The sequence below is a fragment of the Nothobranchius furzeri genome, chromosome 2 (genome assembly GCF_043380555.1).
Source record: "Nothobranchius furzeri strain GRZ-AD chromosome 2, NfurGRZ-RIMD1, whole genome shotgun sequence".
Lineage (NCBI taxonomy): Eukaryota > Metazoa > Chordata > Actinopteri > Cyprinodontiformes > Nothobranchiidae > Nothobranchius > Nothobranchius furzeri.
In genome coordinates this window covers 85058802-85082335 of record NC_091742.1, presented here as the reverse complement: position 1 = coordinate 85082335, position 23534 = coordinate 85058802, and the positions used below count along the sequence as shown (strand labels likewise).

The following is a 23534-nucleotide window of genomic DNA, read 5'->3' as shown; positions in this document are numbered from 1 at the left end:
CTTGGTGTGTTTCTCAGCCTCCAGCCCTACATCTACTTCCTGACACTCAGTGTTTCTTGCATGCTTTCAACACTCCCACACACACACACAACCTGCCGTGTAACAGTCATCTGCTTTCAGTATGATCAACTCTGCTGCACAAAGACACGACAAAGGTAATTGCCTCTTGTGTTGTATTGTGTGATGTGTTGTAATAAGAACCCAGAACCCACTGGAAACATCAAAATAAACCAAAGAAGTTGTTTTTGCACTAATATATTTGTTACTGCAGAAATTATGTGTTTATAAATTAGTTTAAAAAATTTGCAGCATTTACAACTGTAGTTTAAAAAATCATCTCAAATTGAATCATGCATAATCAGTGTAATTACCTTATGCATGGTTGCTACTGCTACAAAAAGCAATATGGTCCATTTATTGATGTTGGTGTTTGAATGAAATAGGGAAAAATGGTCTTTCTATTAACAGCTAAAATTGGACTTTTGGGAAATGAAAATGGATGTAATAACATGCAATCCAAACATTAGTTGATAGACTTATAACAGCAAATAATTTAATTTGTGAAACATGTTTAAAAAGTTTAAATAACAAGCACGTGCTAAGTAAACAGTTTAGTGTTGCAGGAATATATTAACCTAACAGCGCTGGGTTAATAGTCATGTCAGCAGATGAAGAAACTGCCACATACAGGATATTAAACATCTGAACACCAGTCTCAGCATTTCTGATCAAATCAGACATTTTACCGGAACAACGCTTGTTTGTGAGCAAACGCTGAGCTGGCTTTACTCAGCTATTTGGTCTGAAGGTGTTTAAACAAATTATAGAAATTATCTACTTAAATTCAGGGTAACAATTTACAATAAGGGTCCCTTTATTAATGTTACTTAGTGCATTATTAAGCATAAATAAACAAAGGGTACATTTATTAATGTTACTGTTACTGTACACTATTGAATGTCCTAAGGTCAGGGGAGGTGTCTGCTTGGTAATGCATAATGAGGTTAAGCAGTTAATAGTTTATTTAATAGTTTATTACTGCTTGTTGAGCTCCTGTAGCCTCCTGTGTCTCGTCTTCCTTGATTGAACTCACTCGCCTTTCATTACCTTATTCACGTTTCCCTGACTATCCTCATGTATTGAAACCCTCTGTTTGTGCTGGCCTGTCAGATCTTGTCTTCCCGTCATGTCACCTGCCATTATTCTAATAAATCAGTTTTTCTTACCGGCAGCCTGTGCCTGCATTTGGGCTCTAACAATAACTTCACAAACTTGACATTAACAATGCACTAGGAACGTTAATAAACGTTATAAATTGTTACCATTAACTCTACGTAAAAACCAACATCAAGTTAGCTCAATGTAGCTAGCTAGCATGTTTAGCTAACACCCAGGTACAATTTACATTTCATGTTTGAAAATCACTGAGTGGATTTTGTTTTCCTCAATAAAAAGATTAAATTAACCGTTCTCAGTGCGTTGTTACCTACAGCTACAGGCGTCCTTGTCTAAATGAGATACTAGGATTTTTTTAGATGGAAAGATTGTTCTTGTCCAAATAAGTGAGTTGAGCTGAATTATGTTGCACATTTTGAGAGTTTGTTGGGCTAATTTAGCATTAGTTTGTTAATGATAAATTAATTCATTATTTTGATTAGAGTTCCTGGTTTAGTATCGTATTCTAAGCGAACTGTTCCTTGGCTAATGCTTGTCTGCTGATAGCTTGCACATCATCGTTCTCACAGCAGGTGCAAGCATTCAGATGATTCTATGATTTTACGAGTTTCACGTGTTAATCGTCCCCTGCACCAAACACCAAAGACAAATCCTCATGAGTGCAACTGACATGGTAACGATTGTGATTCCGATTCTTCTGATTCCTTAAAGATAAAGAAGATATGGGTTTTCAGGTCAGATTTTCTGAATATTTTCATCAGCAACTTCCTCCGGTTTTAATGTAAAAATGAAAATGATATAAAAGCGCTGGATGCTTTTCTTTAGGAGCAGCAAAGGGTATGTGTTACCACTACAGGAAGAAGTAATGGAGTAAGAAACAGTTTGGGCCTGTACTCTCTAGTGTAGATTGGAGACTTTAAGGTACATTTATGTTTCTAAGTTGTAAAAAGTAGACATATGTACTAATTATTCTATATCTCAATGTACTATGTCAGGTAACTGTATGTCTGTGGGCAAAAAACAAACAAACTGTAAATTCTGGTAATCTTGAAAGAAACAAGCAATGAAAAACAATTGTTCATTTTGTTTATTAATTGTGTACATGCATACTGACACATTTAGCAGGGCAGAGGTATATTTGTGTACAAGTAATTTAGATGTAGGACCAGCAGAGGTTACACTGTTGAGCTCAAACAATGAAAAGGATCCAAACAGTACCCACAGCTTAGGACAATGTATTTGAAGCTTGTGCACCCCTAAAGGTTTTCCTGTGAGAGTACATCTAATCAGTAATCTTTAGCAAGTACAAACCCACAACAAAGAACTGCTGCAGAGACAAAATTCAGCATTCTAGAAAAGCAACGGAGGCCTCACAAACTCTCCGAGGGACGCTAATGGCTCCAGCATTTTGGGCATGCTTGATCTAAGGCTCCTTCCTGCATAAAAATCATTCACTTTGTAAAAAAATACAATAAATATAAACCAAGTGCAGCCAATCAGTGGTAAGATTAAAGAGTGTCGTCTGCAGAGAGGTGAGTTTCGAGTTTGGTCTTTCCATCTCGTGCATGAGCAGCTGACTGGTGCAGCTGGTAGTCACTGGTGTGGTCACTGTGTTTACTTTGTGGTTAGGGAATCCCAAAGCAGTTTTAAACCCCTGAAACCCAGACATTAGTCAGTATCCGGCCCCATACACACTACGACCCATGATGATCCTAGCCATCATGTTGTTTACTCTCACAGTTGTTCACAGGAAATGGGGAAACGTCTGCTTTCATGGTTTTATTCACACACCTGTTAACTAGAAAAACAACCCAACTGCAGGCCCTAGTTGTCATGGTGACGACATAACGGCAATGCCAGGATGCTGATCTGACATTTTTATGTTGCTGTGCTGAAACCCAAACATGACAGCCTCCCATGTTAGCAGGAAACTAGAGTCATCTCTGTTAAACTGGAACAAAAGCCGAAGCCTTCATGTGTTTCAGATGCAGTTTGCCTGCAGCCATGTTGTCTGTAACTGGAGATCAGATGGAGCAGGTGAGTGTGATCAAGTCCAGCCGCTAAAACCACAACACACTGTAAACACAATGTCTTCATGACTAGATGGTTTCTAATTCAAATTCAAATTCAAAGATACTTTATTAATCCCAGAGTGAAATTAGAGTTTCAGTACACACAATTCTGAGATCAGACATACATACATAGGCATAGACACATGACAAGAATTGGTGACTGTGGTCATTCGCAGCCCGAGTCGCGCAAGAGTTACCCTCCACAGAAGGGCAGCTTTGCTATGCAAAAAAACACCTCAGACAGAAATGCTCACAGACTTCTGACATTACACAACATAAGTGTCCACTAGGTGGGGAGGTAGGGTTGGGGACTCTCCTCACTTCAGTGCATGCAGCTGCGATAAGCAGCGCTTGTCACCTCTGCTTGGACAGCGGAAGAAGGTATTTGGGTTAGAGAGCACAGTGACTCCTGGAAACGATTCAAGGGCCTTCACCAGTCGCAGTCCCGCCCAGGCTGGGATAGGGAGACAGAGTTACCATGGCGATGGCAGCATTCCACATTTCTTCTGAGGGGGAGTAATCACTTCAGCCTCACAAGCTCAAGGGCACCAGATTCAGATAAGAACTTGTTTTGGGGCCAGACAGAGATAATTTCCTCTCTGTCTTAAAGTTCTGTTGATCTCCAATCCCTCTGAATCCAATAATGGCGTAAATTAATCTATCCCAATCCGTGCTGATCCATCAGCTCTATCCTTGATGACATCGACCTTCTGTGCCAGAGTCTGAATCTCAATCAAAGTTCCAAGCTTACGACTCATCTCGACAATTATATGAGTTTGTGCGTTCACAGCGTGGTGTAATCCATCTCTGGGCTCCGGGATTGAGCCAATATTCCTCGCCAGCGCATTAATTTTCCAGTAAGCCAGGTAACTGCTCAGGCCAAAAAGCAGGAAACCTGACACCAACACCATGAATATCCAGACGTCTTCAGAATCCTCTACAGACAGTTGAGAGAGGCAGATCAGGTTCCACTGTTTCCAGGAGTCCATGATATACCCAGCTGACTCTGTCCCAGAGGGGCATCTGGGAGCCCCTTCTCCCGTTCTCATCATTGAAAAAATTTTGTCAATCATGTTGAGAGACCAACTGACCAGGTCCATTTTAATTATTTCCAGTTTCCAGAAAAAATGCAGAAGCGCCGTACACCCAAAGACAGACAAAGAGCCTTGGGATAAGATAGGGAGGAGAGGAGGAAAAAAGCGTCTGAACTCTCCAAGAGCCAGAAGAAGACATTAAGCAGTTTATCATCGCCACATTTCAGCTCCCAGAAGATTAATTTTCACTAAATCTAGTGAACTAGAACAAATTCTTGCTTTACAAAGTTTATTCATTCAATTTAGTCTGGCTTGCCAGGCTAAGACACTTTAGGTCTGACTTAAAATGCCTTGAAACATTTCACTGACAAGAAAATAAACTAAAATGACCTCTTACAGCTTCTTCTTAATTAATATGTTTTCATTTCTGCTGCTTCAACTGGATTTGTAAAACGCATTTTTGCTCAAACCACAGGTGGATCTGTCTCCAGGCCTGAATATGAGAACATAGTGGGTGTAAAACAGCAGAAAGGTACTCTCTCTCTCTCGCTCTATCTCTCTCTCTCTCACACACACACACACACACACACACACACACACACACACACACACACACACACACACACAGTTTCTGAATGATTGTTTTTGTCACAAATGTTAATATAATCTCAAGAGTATAGCAGTGAAATAACAGGAAAGTCTATTGAAGAGGTGACGGTCTGTGTGTGCGTGCATGCGTGTGTGTGTGTGTGTGTATGTGTGTGTGTGTGTGTGCATGCATGCGTGTGTGAACTTTTTATCCATTTTTGACTGTTTTTATTCATTTTAATAGCTTGAGTGAGGAACTAGAGGAATTTTATCATTCCCTTTTAAAGCATTTTCAGTATTTATTTATTTGTTTATTTATTCATTTCTCATCCACAGAGCATAGAAAATTTTGTTGTATTAATTGCAATGACAATAAAAGGTTAATTGAATTGAATTGTGTGTGCATGTGTGTGTGCGTGTGTGTGTGTGTGTGGGCAGGCTAGCAGAAGCAAGAGCGAGGGAGACAATGTAGATGTGCAGGTAGCAGCTGAAAATGGGGAAAGCCCACGCTGTTGGTTGAGTTTAATTATTCAAGACAAATTTATACAGAATGGAAATGTGATTATTGCTGATATGGAACTAAAAATGTTCTTTTTTGTTACCTTTGTTCTTAAAGTGTTCGCTCATGAAAGAAAGAGAGAAAGAAAAATAGTTTGTTTGCACTAGCCTTCTCTGTACTAATGAATGTTCCTCTGTAAGTCTTTTAGTTTGTTCTTTACAAACTTTACCTTTGTCTGATGTTCTTTAGCTTTTTCTGCAACCCTCGCAAATAACTCCGACTTGTATTTTATTATCAGTCCTGAACTTTATCCAACTTCTTTGTAATCAGTCTGTGGGAAAGTCTGACTGATGTGACCAGCCGTGGTTTAGAAGATGCTTTTTAACCCTCTCAATACATTTTGATAAAAGGACGAACAACTAAGTCCTTCAGGGGTACTTCCGAGTTAAAAAATGCTCATGTGTTACAACCCGTCTAGGAGGGCCAGGCTGTAACATCAAAATGGTTCCATCTTCCACCAATTCCAAACCACCACACCAGAATTCCAAGTACAATAATTTATTACAATAATATAACTTATCCACAAAATCAAGGTGATGAACTAAGGACGAGGGAGGATTAATAACTCAGGGTGAACCAATGCCCAAAACAATAAACAAAACACCTCTAACTTCAGGATGACAACTGACCTACAAACTTAAAGGAAATAAATGACAACCAAACTTACCTCCCTGACTATCCAAAACAGGAGAAAACAGGAATGCAAAGAAAAAAAGGCGGTTCACCCCTACAGAATCCTCGAACGGCAGGTACTAGTCACAAAAGGCACAAGGGCATCACACAAACACAGAGCATCAAAATGGTGGCTGATTGGAATGAGTGGAGGATGAAGAACACAGCTGCATCTCATCAGGCTCCTTTTAACAGCTTTGTCCCAGCTGATCTTCCAGTCAAAACGTCCCCTGGCCATCATCCACCAATCCTAGGAGGGCACCTGCACACTGAAAACAACACTAGAAATGCAAAGAGTATAAAAATAAAAGAAATAACATTCCTTATGACCGGGGTCATAACACCCCCACAACTAAGAATGAAACAAACATTGATGGTTTCATAAAATAAAATGCCTACACAGCTCTTGACAATGCATCAGCTATTATGTTGTCCTTACCCCTCTTGTATAGGATCTGCAGGTTGAAATCCTGTAGCAACAAGGACCATCGCATCAGACGCTGGTTAGAGTTTTGCATCTGTTTCAGAAACACCAATGGGTTGTGATCTGTGTACACCCATACTGGATCCACACTAGAGCCGACGTACACTTCGAAATGTTGCAACGACAACAATAAAGCAAGAGCTTCCTTTTCAATAGTGCTATAATGTGCTTGGTGCTTGTTAAACTTTCTTGAATAATAGCAGATTGGATGGTCCACTCCGTAACTATCCGTCTGCAGAAGAACAGCACCGACTCCACACTTACTGGCATCCACCTCTAGCTTAAAAGGATGCTCAAAGTTTGGCGCAGCCAACACTGGTGCGCTACACAGCAAAGCTTTAGCAGACTCAAACGCTGTTTGACAGCTAGAGGACCAAACAAATGATCTTGAGGGACTAAGTAGATCTGTTAATGGGCTGACTACTTCAGAAAAGTTTTTACAAAATCCACGATAAAATCCACACATACCCAGGAATCTACGCAGCTCTCGCCTGGTCTGTGGGGCTGGAAAATCAATGATCGCCTGGATCTTTGCAGCTATCGGGCGAACATGACCTTGTCCGACATGTTTACCCAGGTAGGTGATTGTAGCTTTACCAAAATCACATTTGGCAAGATTTATGGTGAGGGAAGCATCTCGGAAGCGGAGAAATACTTCAGACAGAGTTTTCAGATGTTCCGACCACGTAGTAGAATAAATCACTACATCATCTAAATATGCTTCACAGTGTTCTATTCCGGTCAACACTTTTTGCATCAGGCGCTGAAATGTAGCTGGTGCATTCCGTAATCCAAAAGGCATAACTTTGTACTGAAGGAAATGGTCAGGAGTTACAAAGGAGGCGATTTCAGAAGCGCGGGGTGTCATAGGGACTTGCCAATACCCTTTCAATAAGTCTAGCTTGGTAACAAACTTTGCAGGACCTACACGGTCGATACAGTCTTCCATTCGAGGAAGTGGAAAACAGTCAGGTTTTGTGACTGCGTTTACCTTTCGATAGTCTGTGCAAAATCGGAAAGTTCCATCCGGTTTAGGAACCAATACACAAGGTGAGCTCCATGCACTGGTGCTGGACTCTGCAAGTCCATGTTCAATCAGATAGTCCACCTCTTGTTGCATCAATCTACGCTTTACAGGGTTAACTCTATAAGCATGTTGTTTTATCGGCTTTTCATTTTGCAAGATGATGTCATGTGGCAAAACAGAGGTCTGGCTATGATGATCAGAAAAGATCAACAGGTTTGCTTCGATTAGAGCAACAATATCAGCACGTTGAGGTTGCGATAAGTGAGCCAAGAAGGAGTCTAAATCCTTCAAAACCGCAGAGTTACCCAACCGAGCCATCGGAACACATCCATTCTTGTCCGTTAGACCATCTTCTGAAAGAAGGTAAGAAGCAGAAGCACACACAGATACTGGAGTGGTAGGACTCACAGCAGTACTATCGTCTTGGGTTACATAGCGTTTTAGCATATTAACGTGACAAACGCGCAATTTCTTTCTACGATCAGGGGTTTTTATCACATAACCAGTGTCATTTAGTTTTCTGTCCACCACATATGGACCAGAAAATCGCGCCTGCAAACAAGATCCACTTAAGGGGAGCAAAACTAACACTTTGTCACCTGGGGCAAAACTACGAAGCAACGTTTTTTTATCATAACGTGCTTTCATTTTAGACTGCGAATTTGCTAGATTGTCTTGGGCCGCCTGACATGCAGAAAAAAGACGTTCACGGAACTTACACACATAATCTAGCACGTTTGTCTCAGTGGGAGGAGACTCTAGCCATTTTTCCTTCAACAACCGGAGGGGGCCTCGCACGGTATGACCAAAAACCAGGTCAGCTGGACTGAAACCTAGGGACTCTTGAACGGTTTCACGGATAGCAAACAACAAAGGAAGACCTTCATCCCAACATTTTCCTGAGTCAAGACAATATTTGCGCAACATACTTTTTAAAGTTTGATGAAAACGTTCCAGTGCGCCTTGGGATTCAGGATGGTAGGGACTGGATGTCTGATGTTGGATCTGTAATACCTTTAAAACTTGAGCAAACACCTTTGACATAAAGTTAGACCCTTGGTCAGTTTGCACAACCTTTGGTAAGCCATAGGTCGAAAAGAAGGTTGTTAGGGCTTTTATTACCGGTTTAGCCTTCAAGGTTCGTAAGGGAAAGGCCTCAGGAAAACGCGTAGCAGCACACATCACAGTCAAAACATATTGATGACCCGACTTGGATTTTGGCAATGGGCCCACACAGTCTAATATTATCCTTTCGAATGGTTCACAGAGCACTGGAATAGGATGCAGAGGTGCTGGAGGGATAGGTTTATTCGGTTTTCCCACTGTTTGGCAGGTGTGACATGACCGGCAGTGTTTTACCACATCTGACTTAAGACCGGGCCAAAAGAAATTACGCAAGACCCGATAGTAAGTTTTTTTCACTCCAAGGTGTCCAGCTGGAATAGCATTATGTGCTAAATCCAGGATTTGTGGTCTATATTCCACCGGTACAACCACCTGTTCTATTTGTTGCAAATCACTTGCATCTGGGGACCATGATCTTAGTAGTACTCCATCTCTAACAAAATAAGACACTTGGCTGTCAGGCACTTTCTTTTCTGTAACAGAAGAAAAACAGTTTGTCAACGAAGGATCATTTTGTTGTGACTGGACCAATGTCTCTCTATTTATATTCAAACTCATGCTCATTTCAGCAGGAATCATGTCTGAGACTTCATTGTTTTTATCTTTTTGCGCCCGACTTGTATCACTCACGTTAACATCAACAGAAGAAGTCACAGACTCATCAGCAGAAGAAGCCATAAAAGAATCAGACAAATTTATCACATCATCCATTTTACGTGCCTGAGCACGGGTAACTGCACATGCAGAAAAAACCTCAGAAAAGGGGGAATCCGGTTCAACAAACGCGGACGAAAACGGTGCATCGACGACTTCTGGTGGAGGAAAAACCTTCCCACCAATCATTCCCCAGTATGAGAGAAATCCCTTCGAATGGTAGCCGTGGACGCACAGCGACTTTAACATGTCCCGACACCAGCGGCGACGACAGGTGCACCATATGCAAAGGAGCCCTGATTACACTCATTTTAATCCCCCACACCAGGATGTCAGAGCCACAGGATGAATGTTCAGACAGGGGCAACACTGAATCCAACAAAAAGGAGTGGCACGCACCTGTATCTCTCAGTATGGTGATTGGCACCGAATCTTGTCTATCACCCATTAACGAAACATATCCTTTTGAAACAAACGGCCCAAATTTGGGATCAATCACAGACTCGCTTTGTTGCTGGGCGGAATACTCACTAGGCTGAGGAACGGGCTTAATTAACCCGACACCGTCAGGTGACTTTTCTCGTCTTTCTTCCTTCTGTTTAAGAACGGGACACACCGCAATCAGGTGGCCCGGCTCGCGGCAATAAAAACATTCCCGTCTGTCAGATGAGGCAGCAACAGGCCTGTTTCTATTCAGTGGTTTGGGTGATTTTATTTTCCGTTCCTGAAAATTGTCCCGAAACGAATTCTGCGAAGAAAACACAGTTTTGTGAGTTAGTACGAATTCGTCAGCCAAAAGAGCAGCATTTGTTAATGTGGATACTTTCTGTTCATTTAAATAGACTACAACACGTTCAGGCAAGCATTTCTTAAACTCTTCCAATAAAACTAATGTTCTCATTTCCTCCATAGTTTTAACTTTACATGATTGACACCACTTGTCAAACAGAACACCCTTTTCACGCGCAAACTCGACATATGTCTGGTGAGTGGTTTTGCTGAGTTTTCTAAATTTCTGTCGATACGCTTCAGGGACTAGCTCATATGCTTGTAAAACAGTCTTTTTCAGAATTTCATAATCCAAACTTTGTTCAATAGACAAGCTGGAACAAACCTCCTGCGCTTTACCCACAAGTTTACACTGAAGTAACAGGGACCAGAACTCGCTAGGCCAACGTAAAGCAGCAGCTATACGTTCAAAAGCACTGAAGTAGGAATCCACCTCAGTTTCACGAAAGGGAGGAACTAAAGCAATGTGTTTGCTGATGTCAAACCCAGAAGCAGAAGCGGCATCACGGCTGGGAAACGTGGCGTTGGTTGCTGGCAGACCCTTCTTTTCTTCCATCTCCAAGGCTTTGAGTCGAAGATGCATCGCGTGTACCTCCAGCTCCCTGCTTCGAACATCCAGCTCCTTTTGTCGGATCTCAGCCTCCTTGATGCGGAGAGTGATATGCAGATCCTCAGAGGATGACCCATGAATCGTTCTGGGTTCGTCAGCCATGGCAGGCACAGCAGGTGCCTCAGCCCGCACCGGGGCAGCCACTGCAGGCACTTTAGCAGGTCCACCAGTCTTTGCCGCGGCCACACCCTTTCCAGGCGCAGCAGCCTCCTCCACGTTCCTGTCGGCCAACAAGCCCCTCTCCACCAGCCGGTCACACAACGCTGCCTTTATGTCCACCTTGCGAGCATCGTATGGCACCTCAACATCATAATAACTGGCAACAATGAGCAGGTCGGCCTTGGTGCAACTGTCCAACTGGGCCCAAGAAGGAGACTCCACAAAATGATCAATGGAAAAATCCATAAGCACAGAAACACACACACACACTTCCCCCCCCACACAAAACAAAACCACCAACCAGACACAAAACGGCAACCAAAACGCCAGAAAAAAAAAAAAGGACGAGCCCCCAATTAATGTTACAACCCGTCTAGGAGGGCCAGGCTGTAACATCAAAATGGTTCCATCTTCCACCAATTCCAAACCACCACACCAGAATTCCAAGTTCAATAATTTATTACAATAATATAACTTATCCACAAAATCAAAGTGATGAACTAAGGACGAGGGAGGATTAATAACTCAGGGTGAACCAATGCCCAAAACAATAAACAAAACACCTCTAACTTCAGGATGACAACTGACCTACAAACTTAAAGGAAATAAATGACAACCAAACTTACCTCCCTGACTATCCAAAACAGGAGAAAACAGGAATGCAAAGAAAAAAAGGCGGTTCACCCCTACAGAATCCTCGAACGGCAGGTACTAGTCACAAAAGGCACAAGGGCATCACACAAACACAGAGCATCAAAATGGTGGCTGATTGGAATGAGTGGAGGATGAAGAACACAGCTGCATCTCATCAGGCTCCTTTTAACAGCTTTGTCCCAGCTGATCTTCCAGTCAAAACGTCCCCTGGCCATCATCCACCAATCCTAGGAGGGCACCTGCACACTGAAAACAACACTAGAAATGCAAAGAGTATAAAAATAAAAGAAATAACATTCCTTATGACCGGGGTCATAACACATGAAATACGTACGTGGAGTAACCAGGTAGGTAGGTTTTAACTGTTGCAAATCTGCAACGCCTGCCCCCAGAGGGTTGACACGTTTGGGTTCCAGGTCATGTAACTGATGTGACTAGAGAAGCTGTCGCTCATCACCTGAAAGCCTAGTTTAGGGTTAGGGTGACACACACGTGTAGGCAGTGTTGAACGCTGTATGGTTGATCCATCCATATCTGTTTCAAATCAACATTCTAACTAAAACCCTTTATTTGAATTCAAAAGCAAAGAGATGTCTCCCTAAAATGTAAATCAAGAGGAAGTAAAAAACCAAAACTTCTAGACACTTCTAGTCCTACTCCTAGTCACCAGATCTACATAGGCTCCAACTTCACCACCAAGACTTTGTGGTCTCCATACGAGCTGATCAGCTCCGTGGAGTCTGGTTTGATGAGAATGAACTAAAGGCACAACCATTCAGTTCAAACCAATACATGACAGTAAATAAGATAATCAGTCTTTTTGTTGTGTGAAGAATACACTTCTAGTGCCGCTCCTGTGTCAGGGTGGTGCTGGCATTTTCTAAAAGTACCACAGCACGTGCAGATTTTAATAGATCTTTTACGAATTTTTCATCATGGCATTTTTCCTTTCTTGTGTTTGCTTTCTTCAGGTCAACTCCCTCCGCCGCTGCCTCCTCGCCATCTGAGAAAACCTCGACCTTCTTCTCTTCCCCTTGATCTCATTCATTCCACTCAGCCTTCACACGCCCCTCTCTCACTCTCACCGCCTGTTCCTCCCAGACGTGAGTGTTTCTTTGACCTTTGACCTCTCAGACAGAGATGGACTTTTTTAACCCCCTTTTTGTCTCATCAGTTGACTTATTAGGAGACGTAATTCGCTCTAATGTCAACGTTAATGTTGTCTCCCTCGATGTTGGGAAACTAGTTGACATCAGCCAAGGTTAGAACACACACACAAACACACACACACACACGCACGCGCACACACACACACACACACACACACACACACACACACACACACACACACACACACACACACACACACACGCACATACACACACACACACACACACACACACACACGCACACACACACCTGCCTTTCTTTGGTTTACCTGATTTCTGGTTGTCTTGCTTTAGAAGAAGGTCTACCGAACTTCCAGAGCCCAGTGATTTGTGAGAAATGTAGTGCAGCGTTGTCATGTCTGAGTTCTGTACATGAAAAAGTAAGTGGAGACAGCTTCTGTAGTTTTGTACCAGTGAAATGAATGTTCACTTTTCCAAAACACCCTCGTCTTTTGCAGGTGTGGGTTTGTGAGTTCTGTGGATGCAAAACAGGTGTAGATGAAGGCGTCTCCAGACTGTGCATTGGTCAGCGTGCAGGCGTGTACAGCGACGACCTTTACTTGCCAAAATTAAGCGACAACGATTACCAGAACTTGGAGGACACGCTGGTCGTCTTCTGTGTGGACATTTCTGGTAGCATGTGTGTCACAACGGAAGTGAGTGGGCAGGAGTGAACTGAGATTGAGCCTGCACTTGCAGTTTGACCTTGTCTAGCGCTTTTCATTCATTAGCTGCTGCTTAACTTTCATAAACCGAACGAAAACTTTAAAAGCAACAACCTATAACTAAATTAAATGCACAGTAGAAAATTTCATTTATTCAGAGTATGAAATGTGCTGTGTAATTAAAGCTGCCTTGCCTATAATTTAAAGCCATATTTACCTTGTTGTTGACTAAAAGCAGCTTGGGGTGTCAAATGTAGCACACCAAAACGTCCCCAACATGCTTTCCTAATAAGTAATGTTGTAAAAGCCAAACAGTTTGTTCTTGGAAAGGCTATGATACATGTCATAAGCTTAGACACACATTACACTACTTTAATACATCCCAACCCACTTCAATGTAAATGTTGATCCTGGTAATGCTAACCACAGAACAAATTAGCCTTTTGCTAGCTTGCCCCAGCCACTGCTTATACTAGCTCAAGCAACTGTTAATGCAGAGCCACAGCTAATGATTGCTCGAGCTACTCCTAATGCTAACTTGAACCACTGCTAATGCTATCTACTGCTAAAGTTACCCCGAGTAACTTCTAATGTTAGCTCGGGCTATGGCTAATGCTAGCCTGAGCAACTGCAAATGTTCTTGTTGAACAAGAGAAAACATCAATAGGAAATTTAGAGCACACGTGAAACATTCCAGCATGTACTGGGAATATTTAGGCTTTAAAAGTGTCCTCCCAACATCGGCAGGCAGGACACTCACTTCCTGATTCGTTCCATTTAAGGGATTTATAATAGGATTGTGTTTCAGGGCTCCTGAGCCATTTTGAGCCCCAACAAAATTTAAATTGTTATGTAAAGGATCAAAGAACAGTTTCCAATTGTAAACACAAAACCATGTTCAGGGACAATTTTAAGATTTGCATTTTTTAAGTCTGGACAAAATGTCTCAGAATAGGTGATAAAATCTGCTGTTGAGGCTTTATATCAGATAATAACACAGTGAGCCAGGCGTGCATGAGAAACCGTCGGTTAAAGCTAAGCTACAAATCTGAAAGCCATGATAAAGGTTTAATCTAAAACGACTGATACAATCACATTCTTTAGCTGTTTAATACTTCGTTCGGTTAGAGCAGGCTTTTGCCTTGAACAGTTAGACTAATTAAAACATTACAAGTTATGTAACATGTTTGCAATACGAAATTCCACAAACTGAAATTTTATTTTTGTTCTAATCACTATAAATTATAGCTAAAGCTCTTTCCTGGCCACATGTCTCTATGTAGTTGTCCCCGCACCACAACAAGGTCCCAGTTTCATGTGTTTTATCTCTTCAGGTCACACCCGAGAGCGGAGCTTCTGTCCACATATCCAGGTTAGAGGTGAGGTGCTGCTCGGTTCTGATTGGAAATACCAGAACTAAAGTTCGTGAGATGTTTAGATGATTGTTCTGTTCCTACAGGGTGTCCAGGATGCTCTTCAGAAAACACTCACCTCCATGCTGCAGCATACCCCCCACAGGAGGGTGGCCCTCGTCACCTTTAATGATGAGGTAAGGCAATCATTTTAAAGTCATTTTACCTATTTTATAAACATATGATGTATGATGAAGTGACCTCTTGCTCAAATTATAGGGAGTGAAGAAGTTTAAATACTAATGAAATGCTGGTTTATTAGCCTGCCAGCGTTCATCTAACTGTAGACATGTTTCCAGTGTCAGAGCCAAAAGCGTCCACAGTATTATTCAAAGTTTTATTCTGTCAATTTTCAGCTATTTCAACTTTTCACAGAGATATCAAGATTTCAATACATGTTTAATCATAAACAGACAACGAAATGAGATTATTCCTTCATTGTTTGGGTGTTTCCACATTCATTACACACAAATGGTAATGCTGCATTTTCTATGGAACCAGTTTGGGTTAAGCTTTTAACCAGTGGGTCAGAGGTAGAGCATGTTAAAGTCCTTGCTCCCTGTTGTAGAGCTGGATTTAACTGAAAAATAACAACAACACAAAGCAATCTAAACAACCTTTCATAAATATGCAAAAACAATTTTAACACAACATTAGACATCTTTACAGTGCATTATTATTATTACCCTAATATTGAGCTTATTTAAATTGGTTTTATTGTTGCCCTATGTTACTTAAAACACCTATTCCTAGTAGCTACCGGTCAGATGGCTAACCTGCTCAGCTATGATGCTCTGAGCAACAGCTCTTTATTTAAATCTACTGTCAGAACAGTAAAGTTTGTATATTAATTCATGTTTTTGATTGAAACATTAAAAATGAAATCTGTTATTGCTTTTCCTTTCCCCTGCTGCACAGGTTGTGATATACGGTGATGGTACTCGTACTCCTCTGACCCTCAGGGACTGGGCGCTGCTGGACTACGATCACATCTGGCAACAAGCGACGGCTTACAGGATCCCTCACTGCATCGCTGAGACACACCACCATCTGATCCAGAGAGTCAAAGAGTACGGCTTTCCCTGCGGCGCTCTGTGCTGCTTTTATTTATGTCATCCTAGTATTTTGTTCCTCTTATACTTTGTTAAAATAAGAGAAATCTGGCCCTTCCAGGCTCATGGAACACGGAGCTACAGCTCTCGGCTCGGCGGCGTTAGCCGCTGTTGCTATGGCGTCCAGGTACCCCGGGTCAAAGGTGAGAGAGGACTTTAGAGCAACAGTCCAACATCTTAATAGATGTGTTAGGTTCTGTCTTTCTAAGATTTGTATGACAAAATCAATGCTTTTTGCTACTGTGAAGTTGCTAGGCAACCAGCAGGAAATCAAACCTCAAAATGAGAACCAGTGGATTTGAGATGGCAGCTTGGAGTTGTTTTTTTTCACTCAGTGTCAATAAGTTTGTTATGTTTGACAGGCAACTTCTTATTTATCTCTGCCAAATAAACTTCTAACTGTTATAACCTTATTATAAACGTATTATAACCTTATTATAACTGCATTTATGTTTTATAATCAGCTCAAAGTTTGTGGAGAGTTGAGATCCAGCTGACCCTTTGTCACAACCCGTACACAGTCAGACTTAACGATCAGTGGCTGTGTGTGTCGTAGGTCGTGTTGTGCACTGATGGCAGAGCCAACATCGGACTGGGTGACTTGGAGCAGCCCCCCCACCCCTCCTCACCTGCTCAGACTCCATTCTTCTACAGGCAGCTGGCTCTGCAGGCCGTGGAGAAAGGGTGACGACACGCGTTCAGCTTTATGATCAATGAAAAACTCAAACAATGATGACTAAGCGATTCTTTTTCAGGGTCATAATATCAGTGATGACTTTTAAAGGGACAGATTGTTGCTTGGCGGACATCGGGAGGCTGGCTGATGCCACTGGAGGAAGGGTAGGATTTATGTAGAGTTCAGCTTTCTCGTTGTTGTCGATTAGCATAAAAACATAAACATGACACAGAAATGAATTATTCAATAGAAACAGGGAGAACATCTGTACAGATTTATAAAACTTAGTTTCATTCCTTCCCTGCTCAGGTGAACATCGTCAGCCTGGGTACCATGGCGACAGAGATCCAGTCCATCTCTGTGGACAATGTCCTAGCAACAAGCGTCAAGGCTACGCTGCTAGCTCCTGATGGAGTGTGAGTGATGACTCTCAAATATGTTTTATCGAGAACGTTGAATCTTTACATAACATCAGTAAAACAAACCATTCTGACCACCAGAAGGTAAAGTGGTCGTGTATTCTATTTATCTAATCATTTTCATATGATTAAACTTTATTGGTGTCATCCACCATTACTTTTTATTGTCTAATAATTGTTTTTAACGCACGGTTTTAAACGTGGGTTTCCTTTGCAGGTATTTTCCATATGAAACTGAAAGCAACAAGCTGGTGAGAGAAATAGGAAACGTAACAAGAGGCCTGGAGATCACCTTCCAGTTCGCCGTGAAGCCAGATGTTATAGAAGGTGAGTTTAATATATCCTGTTTTTTGGAACTTGATCTCATCGCTGGAGTCAAACAGAAATTATTTTGTCAATAAAACAAATGCCTGCTGACTACGGCCCAGTTCACACGGCAGGATTAAAAAAGTGTTGGATAATTTTCAAAACATGAGGCAGGGGTGGAAGATGAAATAAAATCCTTTATTTTAGGGATAATCCAAAAGGCAGGGAGCCAAAAACCAAAAATCCAAAATGACTAAGTCAGAAATCCAAAACACACTAGAAGCTAGAAACACTAGAAGCACAGGAAACACTGGAGAGCAATCGAGACGAGTATGACAGAAACAATGGACCGACAAATACACAGAGACACAGACAGGGTTATATACACTGGGGAGGATGAGAGGGAGATGAACTGCAGGTGTGTCAGGAGAGAGAGACCAGGTGAACTCAATTACTAATCAGTGAGGGAACAAACATGACCTAAGAATAAAACCTAAAGACAAAAAGAGCAGGAAACATAACTAATAATCTAAGGGGGGGGGGGGAGAAAAACCACAAACACCTGTGGAAAAAAACACACTAAAGAGTCTAATAACACGAACAGCTGTAACTAAAGATAAATTACCTAAGAGAAAAAAACTAAAGACCTGAAGGGCAGAAAACATAACTAATATTCTAAGGGGGGAAGCTGAAACTAGAGGAAAACACTACAGAAAGAAAAACTACAGGGGCGTGACTAAAAGGGGGCCAAGGGAGCACAGGACCTGGGAGGGGGATGCCTGAGGAGGGAAACCTAAAGGGCTGAAGATCTGGGGGCAAATGGGGAACACCAGGAGACACGAGAGGAAGATGCAGACAAGGACACATGAGGGCGCTAGGAGACACAAAAGGAGAACCTAGAGAGGGATGGAGAACATAAGGAGACACATGAGGGGAGACGTATACTCAGACCATGACACCAGTGTGATATTGTGTTAAGGCAACCCAATACGTTTAAGTTTTGACTGGAGCAGTGCTGATGTCCTTCTGAACAGACAGAGCACTCTTAACACACCACACACGGCAGAAGTACCTGATAAGATAATCTTTAGAACCGTGATGGTAATCAGGCCCATCATTAAGACTGTTTAGGTTATCTTTTCGTGTGAACGTGTCTTAATTGGAGACGCTACTGAACAAATGTTTCAGTTTTCCTCCAGAAGAACACACTTCCATTTCAACTGCAGCTGAACTTCAAGACCAGAGATCAGCAAAGAGTCACTCGTGTCCTCACTGAACAGCGACCTGTGACTACCACCAGGTGAAGAGATTTTGTTGGTGACACTAGGCGTGTTAGTGGCGAGCGTCTCACCACTATGGCTCCTGTTAAACCTCAGCTACTGACTCTGTGTTCACACTGACCCTAACCATCTGTTCTTTTTGTCTGTCCTGGGCAAAGTCGTATTCTTGTGGGAAAACTCAACATAGCGGTGCTTGATGTTCACTGTGCTCAGCTCTGTGCCAGTTTAACCATGGAAGGTCGAGTACAGGAAGCACAGAATCAACTGCAGGCACAACAAGACCTGCTGAAACAAGTCAGGTACAAGTCCCTGAAACTTTTCATTAAGCTTACTGCACATTTACATGCACATGCAGCTCATTCTAAACACAAGACCGAGTGGCCCATAATGTTAGCAAACACATCGTCTAAAGTCTGGTACACTCTGCTTTATCGACTGTCTCAAAGCTTCATGTCCCACTATGAGGACTCTGGAGAGGTGGACACTGTAAGGACCTAGATTTCAGTGTACCAAACTGCATGACATCCTGCTTTAGCAAGACACACCAACGCAACATGCACACATCATAGCCTACAGATACCCAAGACAATGATGAAAATAGATCAAGTGCCACAGTTAACACTTCTTTTGTTAGACTCGGAACCGAACTCCAAAAGGAAGGTCAACATTTTCCTGCGTTTGGCCTTGACCCTTTCTGATGTTGCTAATGCTACTCTCACAATGTGCTCTCGTCGCTGCCTGGGTGTATTTTCATTGGTCGACTGCAGACTGGAGTCATAGGTTTGCTGGCACTGCTTGAAGAATTAGTTAGTTTATTTTTGTTTATTTCCAGTTTGACTGTTCTTAGTGAAAGTAAACAGTTCCTGCTGGAATAGCCTTTGTCTTGATCATTCTGGGGAATGCTGAAGAACCATAGCAAGCATCAGATATGTTCTTTAGATAGTTCTGATACACCGACCCAAAATGCCCAAAGGATTGTGCTTCTGTTGCTAGTAAAATTCTAGCTTTTGCATCTCAGTATCATTCACAGTCTTTATTCAAATTGTTATTTGTGCTTCAATCTTTCGCTGTCAAACAAACAGCCTTCAGCTGTTGTTGCAATACCAAATCGTCTGATTCACAAAAAGCTGTGCTGTTTGAAGCTTGTGTGTGTGTGTGTGTGTGTGTGTGTGTGTGTGTGTGTGTGTGTGTGTGTGCTGATTGGTGTCTGTGTCTTTCTGTGATCCAGTAAACTAAGGCCTATTCAAAAGCAAGAGAACATCTATGGAAACTGGATGGAAACCATGACGACCATCTGTGATGACATCACAACAGGCTCTCAGGTAAGTGGGTGTTTAATTCATTACAGAAATCAGTTATTAAAGCCATTTCAGTTTCCAACAACCTAACAGTTTGAAATTATATTGTCTTTGATTTTATTTAGGCGTTAACACATTTACCCTCTCCTCAGTAAATTTGCATCTAAGGGTAAATTTCCTGTCCTGTTATGGAAGAAATGTATAATTAGAAGAATTGTTGATGTCTTTTTAACCCCAGATCAAACAGCTCCAGATGTTTGAGAACATGGGGAAAATGTGGAAAAGATTTATTTCAAACTTGTCAGAATACTAAAAGTGTCTTGTTTTGTGTCATTGTTTAAATTTTAGGTACCAAAGACCTTAAAAAATCCAAACTGTTGTAATCTAATTGTGAGCATTTAAGAAAAACAAAAAAACTAATCAAATATTATGATTTATTATACTATATTATATTATATTATATTATATTATATTATATTACATTATATTACATTATATTATATTATATTATATTATATTATATTATATTATATTATATTATATTATATGACATTATATTATTTTGTATTATATTATGTTATATTACATTATATTACATTATATTATATTATATGACATTGGGGCGACGGTGGCACAGGAGTTAAGCGCTCGCCCCGTAATCGGAAGGTTGCAGGTTCGAGCCCCGCTCAGTCTGTCGCTGTCGTTGTGTCCTTGGGCAAGACACTTAACCCACGTTGCCTGCTGGTGGTGGTCAGAGGGACCGGTGGCGCCAGTGCTCGACAGCCTCACCTCTGTCATTGCGCCCCAGGGCAGCCGTGGCTACATCATAGCTCATCACCACCAGTGTGTGAATGTGTGTGTGAATGGGTGAATGACTGATTGTGTTGTAAAGCACCTTGGGGGGTTCCAGGACTCTAGAAGGCACTATATCAAATACAGGCCATTTACATTATATTACATTATATTATATTATATTACATTATATTATACTACATTATATTATATTATATTACATTATATTATACTACATTATATTATATTACATTATATTATGTTTTATTATATTATATTACATTATAGTATATTTTATTATATTATATTACATTATATTATATTTTATTACATTATATTATACTACATTATATTATATTACATTACATTATATTTTATTATATTATATTACATTATATTATATTATATTACATTATATTATATTTTATTACATTATATTATACTACATTATATTATATTACATTACATTATATTTTATTATATTATATTATGTTATATTATATTTTATTATATTATATTATATTATATTACATTATATTATATTTTATTATATTATATTACATTATATTATATTTTATTATATTATATTCCATTATATTATTATGTTATATTATATTATATTATATTTTGTTCATGTATTTGGCAGACGCTTTTATCCAAAGCGACTTGCAATTTATAACCTATAGGGCATGTTGTGATCTGTGGGGGAAACCGGAGTACCCGGAGGAAACCCATGCATGCATGGGGAGAACACGCAACTCCACGCAGAAAGGCCGCAGCCGAGCCGAGTTTCAAACCTGCAACCTTCGTGCTGCGAGGCAACAGTGCTAACCACTGCGCCACAATGCAGCCCACATTATATTATATTCTGGTATTATATATCTGATGTACATAATCAAGTCCAGCTGATACTTTTGTCTTAACCTTGAAGTATTTCAGTAACTTGATTTTATTTTAGAGGTTCTGATTGAGTTCTGATTTACAAAATGTCATTTTGACCTGAGGATGATTACTGGTGTGTGTGTGTGTGTGTGTGTGTGTGTGTGTGTGTGTGTGTGTGTGTGTGTGTGTGTGTGTGTGTGTGTGTGTGTGTGTGTGTGTGTGTGTGTGTGTGTGGTTTGATTACATGTTACAATGGCATGCCATATACAGTTCATCTGTTGTTGCGGTTTAATAAGTTCTGACATCAACAGCACCACCTTGTGGTATTTTATGGTCAGTTTTTCATTTGTATCTTAAAAGTTAAAAGTATGTGATGTTGCTGTTTACTGTTGAAAAACTGAAAATGTTCACATTCACATCTCCTTGTCTTCCAGCATGTTCTGTCCGACGAAGCGGCCGAGGTGGTCTACCTCATGAGGAGAGCCAGCAGCATCAGCAACAAGTATGCAAAGGTTCAGAAGAAGAACTTGAGACAGAAAAAGGCTTTGGGGGAAATGTGAGCTGAAGATCCACATCTTTTTTTTCTTTTCTTTTGTGCTTCAGATTTGTGGTGTAAGTGAGATTTGAAATAGAAAATGTATCATTGAGATGATTGTAACTAACCTCCCACCAAGAACACCAAATAAAACCTCTTTTTTCTGAGTTCTGTCTCTGTGATCGACTTGCAATAAATTCAATAAATGCTCATCTTTGACTTTCAGTAAGTGAGCAGCTACCGGTGTGTGTTAAAACATACCTTGAATACAAAGTTTAGTTGAACAGTGCACCCCAGGGCAGCTGTGGCTACAACGTAGCTCATCATCACCAGCGAGTGAATGTGAGTGTGAAGTGCTGAATGACTGGATGTGTTGTAAAGCACCTTGGGGGGTTGTAGAACCCTAGAAGGGGCTATATCAAACTCAGTCCATTTACCATTTAAGAGAATCTCTTTCTTGTGACAAAGTTCAACATTTTTCATTACTAATGCGACAAAGTGATACGTTTTAGTTGTAGGCGCTTCTAATAAACGTGTAATGCCAGCGTTCCCTCATGCTGGATGTCAGTAATAGTGCAGAGCCAGATGTGGGCTGTAGTTTACCACGATGGCTCACAGGCTGAGCTCCAGGTGTTGAAGTAATCTTTGCCAGGGCGTGCACTAACTCCCGTGCAGTGCATGGACATTGTTGCTCACCCACAAGAACAATCTTCTTCCTCTTATTTGTCCATTTCTTTATTATTCTGTCAAAGTTAAAGCAGCTTGAGCAAAAGCATGATGCACGATTCTGCTGATGACTCATGCTGCTGTTCAGCCATTTCTACGGCTCTTTTTGGCGCAGATGAATGGAAGTGGATGGGAACACCTCACAACCTTCCAGACTTTGGCAGCTGTGTGTAACAAATGCATCAGTTGTCACGTTCTGTGTCCCCTTGGTCCCCAGCTCCCTCCCGTTCTTCCTCAGGTTTCGGCTTGCCGTACAGGTTCTCCTCTTGTGTCTTCTGGTGTTCCCCAGCTCCCTCTAGGCTTCCCTCATGTTTTCCTCCTGGTCACTCCCTTGTATTTTCCATTGTTGGCATTACAGTGATCCCTCGCTACTTCGCGGTTCGTTTATCGCGGATTCACGACTTCGTGGGTTTTTTCTTTGGAGCCTTATTCAAGGGAAATTTGCCGATTCGCGTTATTTTTCACCGATTCGCGTTAGTTTTCTATGCGAAATATCAAGAAATTCCTGTTTTTTAATCAATTTCATCATAAAATGCACTTTTTGTAATAAAACTATAAAAAAACCAAGTAAAAGTTTTTTTTCTTGAGTTTTACCCACAAAAAGAGAATATGATCATACGATAATTCAATATAGTACTGTACTGTAAATATGGTGTCCC

At 41.1% G+C, this 23534-nt stretch overlaps 1 protein-coding gene across 3 annotated transcripts; it reads left to right on the top strand.

The window, feature by feature from the left end:
* Window positions 1-78: 78 nt before the first annotated feature.
* si:dkey-9k7.3 (circularly permutated Ras protein 1) lies at window positions 79-22316 on the top strand. 3 transcript variants are annotated; one of them, XM_070548963.1, is made up of 19 exons: window positions 79-155; window positions 3162-3213; window positions 4758-4814; window positions 12575-12706; window positions 12778-12864; window positions 13067-13152; window positions 13231-13428; window positions 14772-14816; window positions 14897-14986; window positions 15768-15919; window positions 16023-16104; window positions 16518-16645; window positions 16717-16801; window positions 16947-17053; window positions 17274-17383; window positions 18551-18662; window positions 18801-18941; window positions 19871-19964; window positions 22049-22316. In XM_070548963.1, the coding sequence occupies exons 2-19, from the start codon at window positions 3162-3164 to the stop codon at window positions 22172-22174; spliced, it is 1884 nt and encodes a 627-aa protein (XP_070405064.1). In that variant the 5' UTR covers window positions 79-155; the 3' UTR covers window positions 22175-22316. The 3 variants fall into 3 exon arrangements, with proteins under 3 accessions (XP_070405064.1, XP_070405063.1, XP_015832858.3); XM_070548962.1 differs by lacking the exon at window positions 79-155 and having other exon boundaries at window positions 2938-3213; window positions 13070-13152; XM_015977372.3 differs by lacking the exon at window positions 79-155 and having other exon boundaries at window positions 2938-3213.
* Window positions 22317-23534: the final 1218 nt, after the last annotated feature.

Excerpts from the sequence above, each read along its gene's own strand:
- si:dkey-9k7.3 (XM_015977372.3), top strand. The coding sequence starts at position 3,081 with ATGACAGCCTCCCATGTTAGCAGGAAACTAGAGTCATCTCTGTTAAAC. Across the intron at positions 16,105-16,517 it reads CCAGGTACCCCGGGTCAAAG|GTCGTGTTGTGCACTGATGG; the intron begins GTGAGAGAGGAC and ends TGTGTGTCGTAG. Across the intron at positions 16,802-16,946 it reads CTGATGCCACTGGAGGAAGG|GTGAACATCGTCAGCCTGGG; the intron begins GTAGGATTTATG and ends TTCCCTGCTCAG.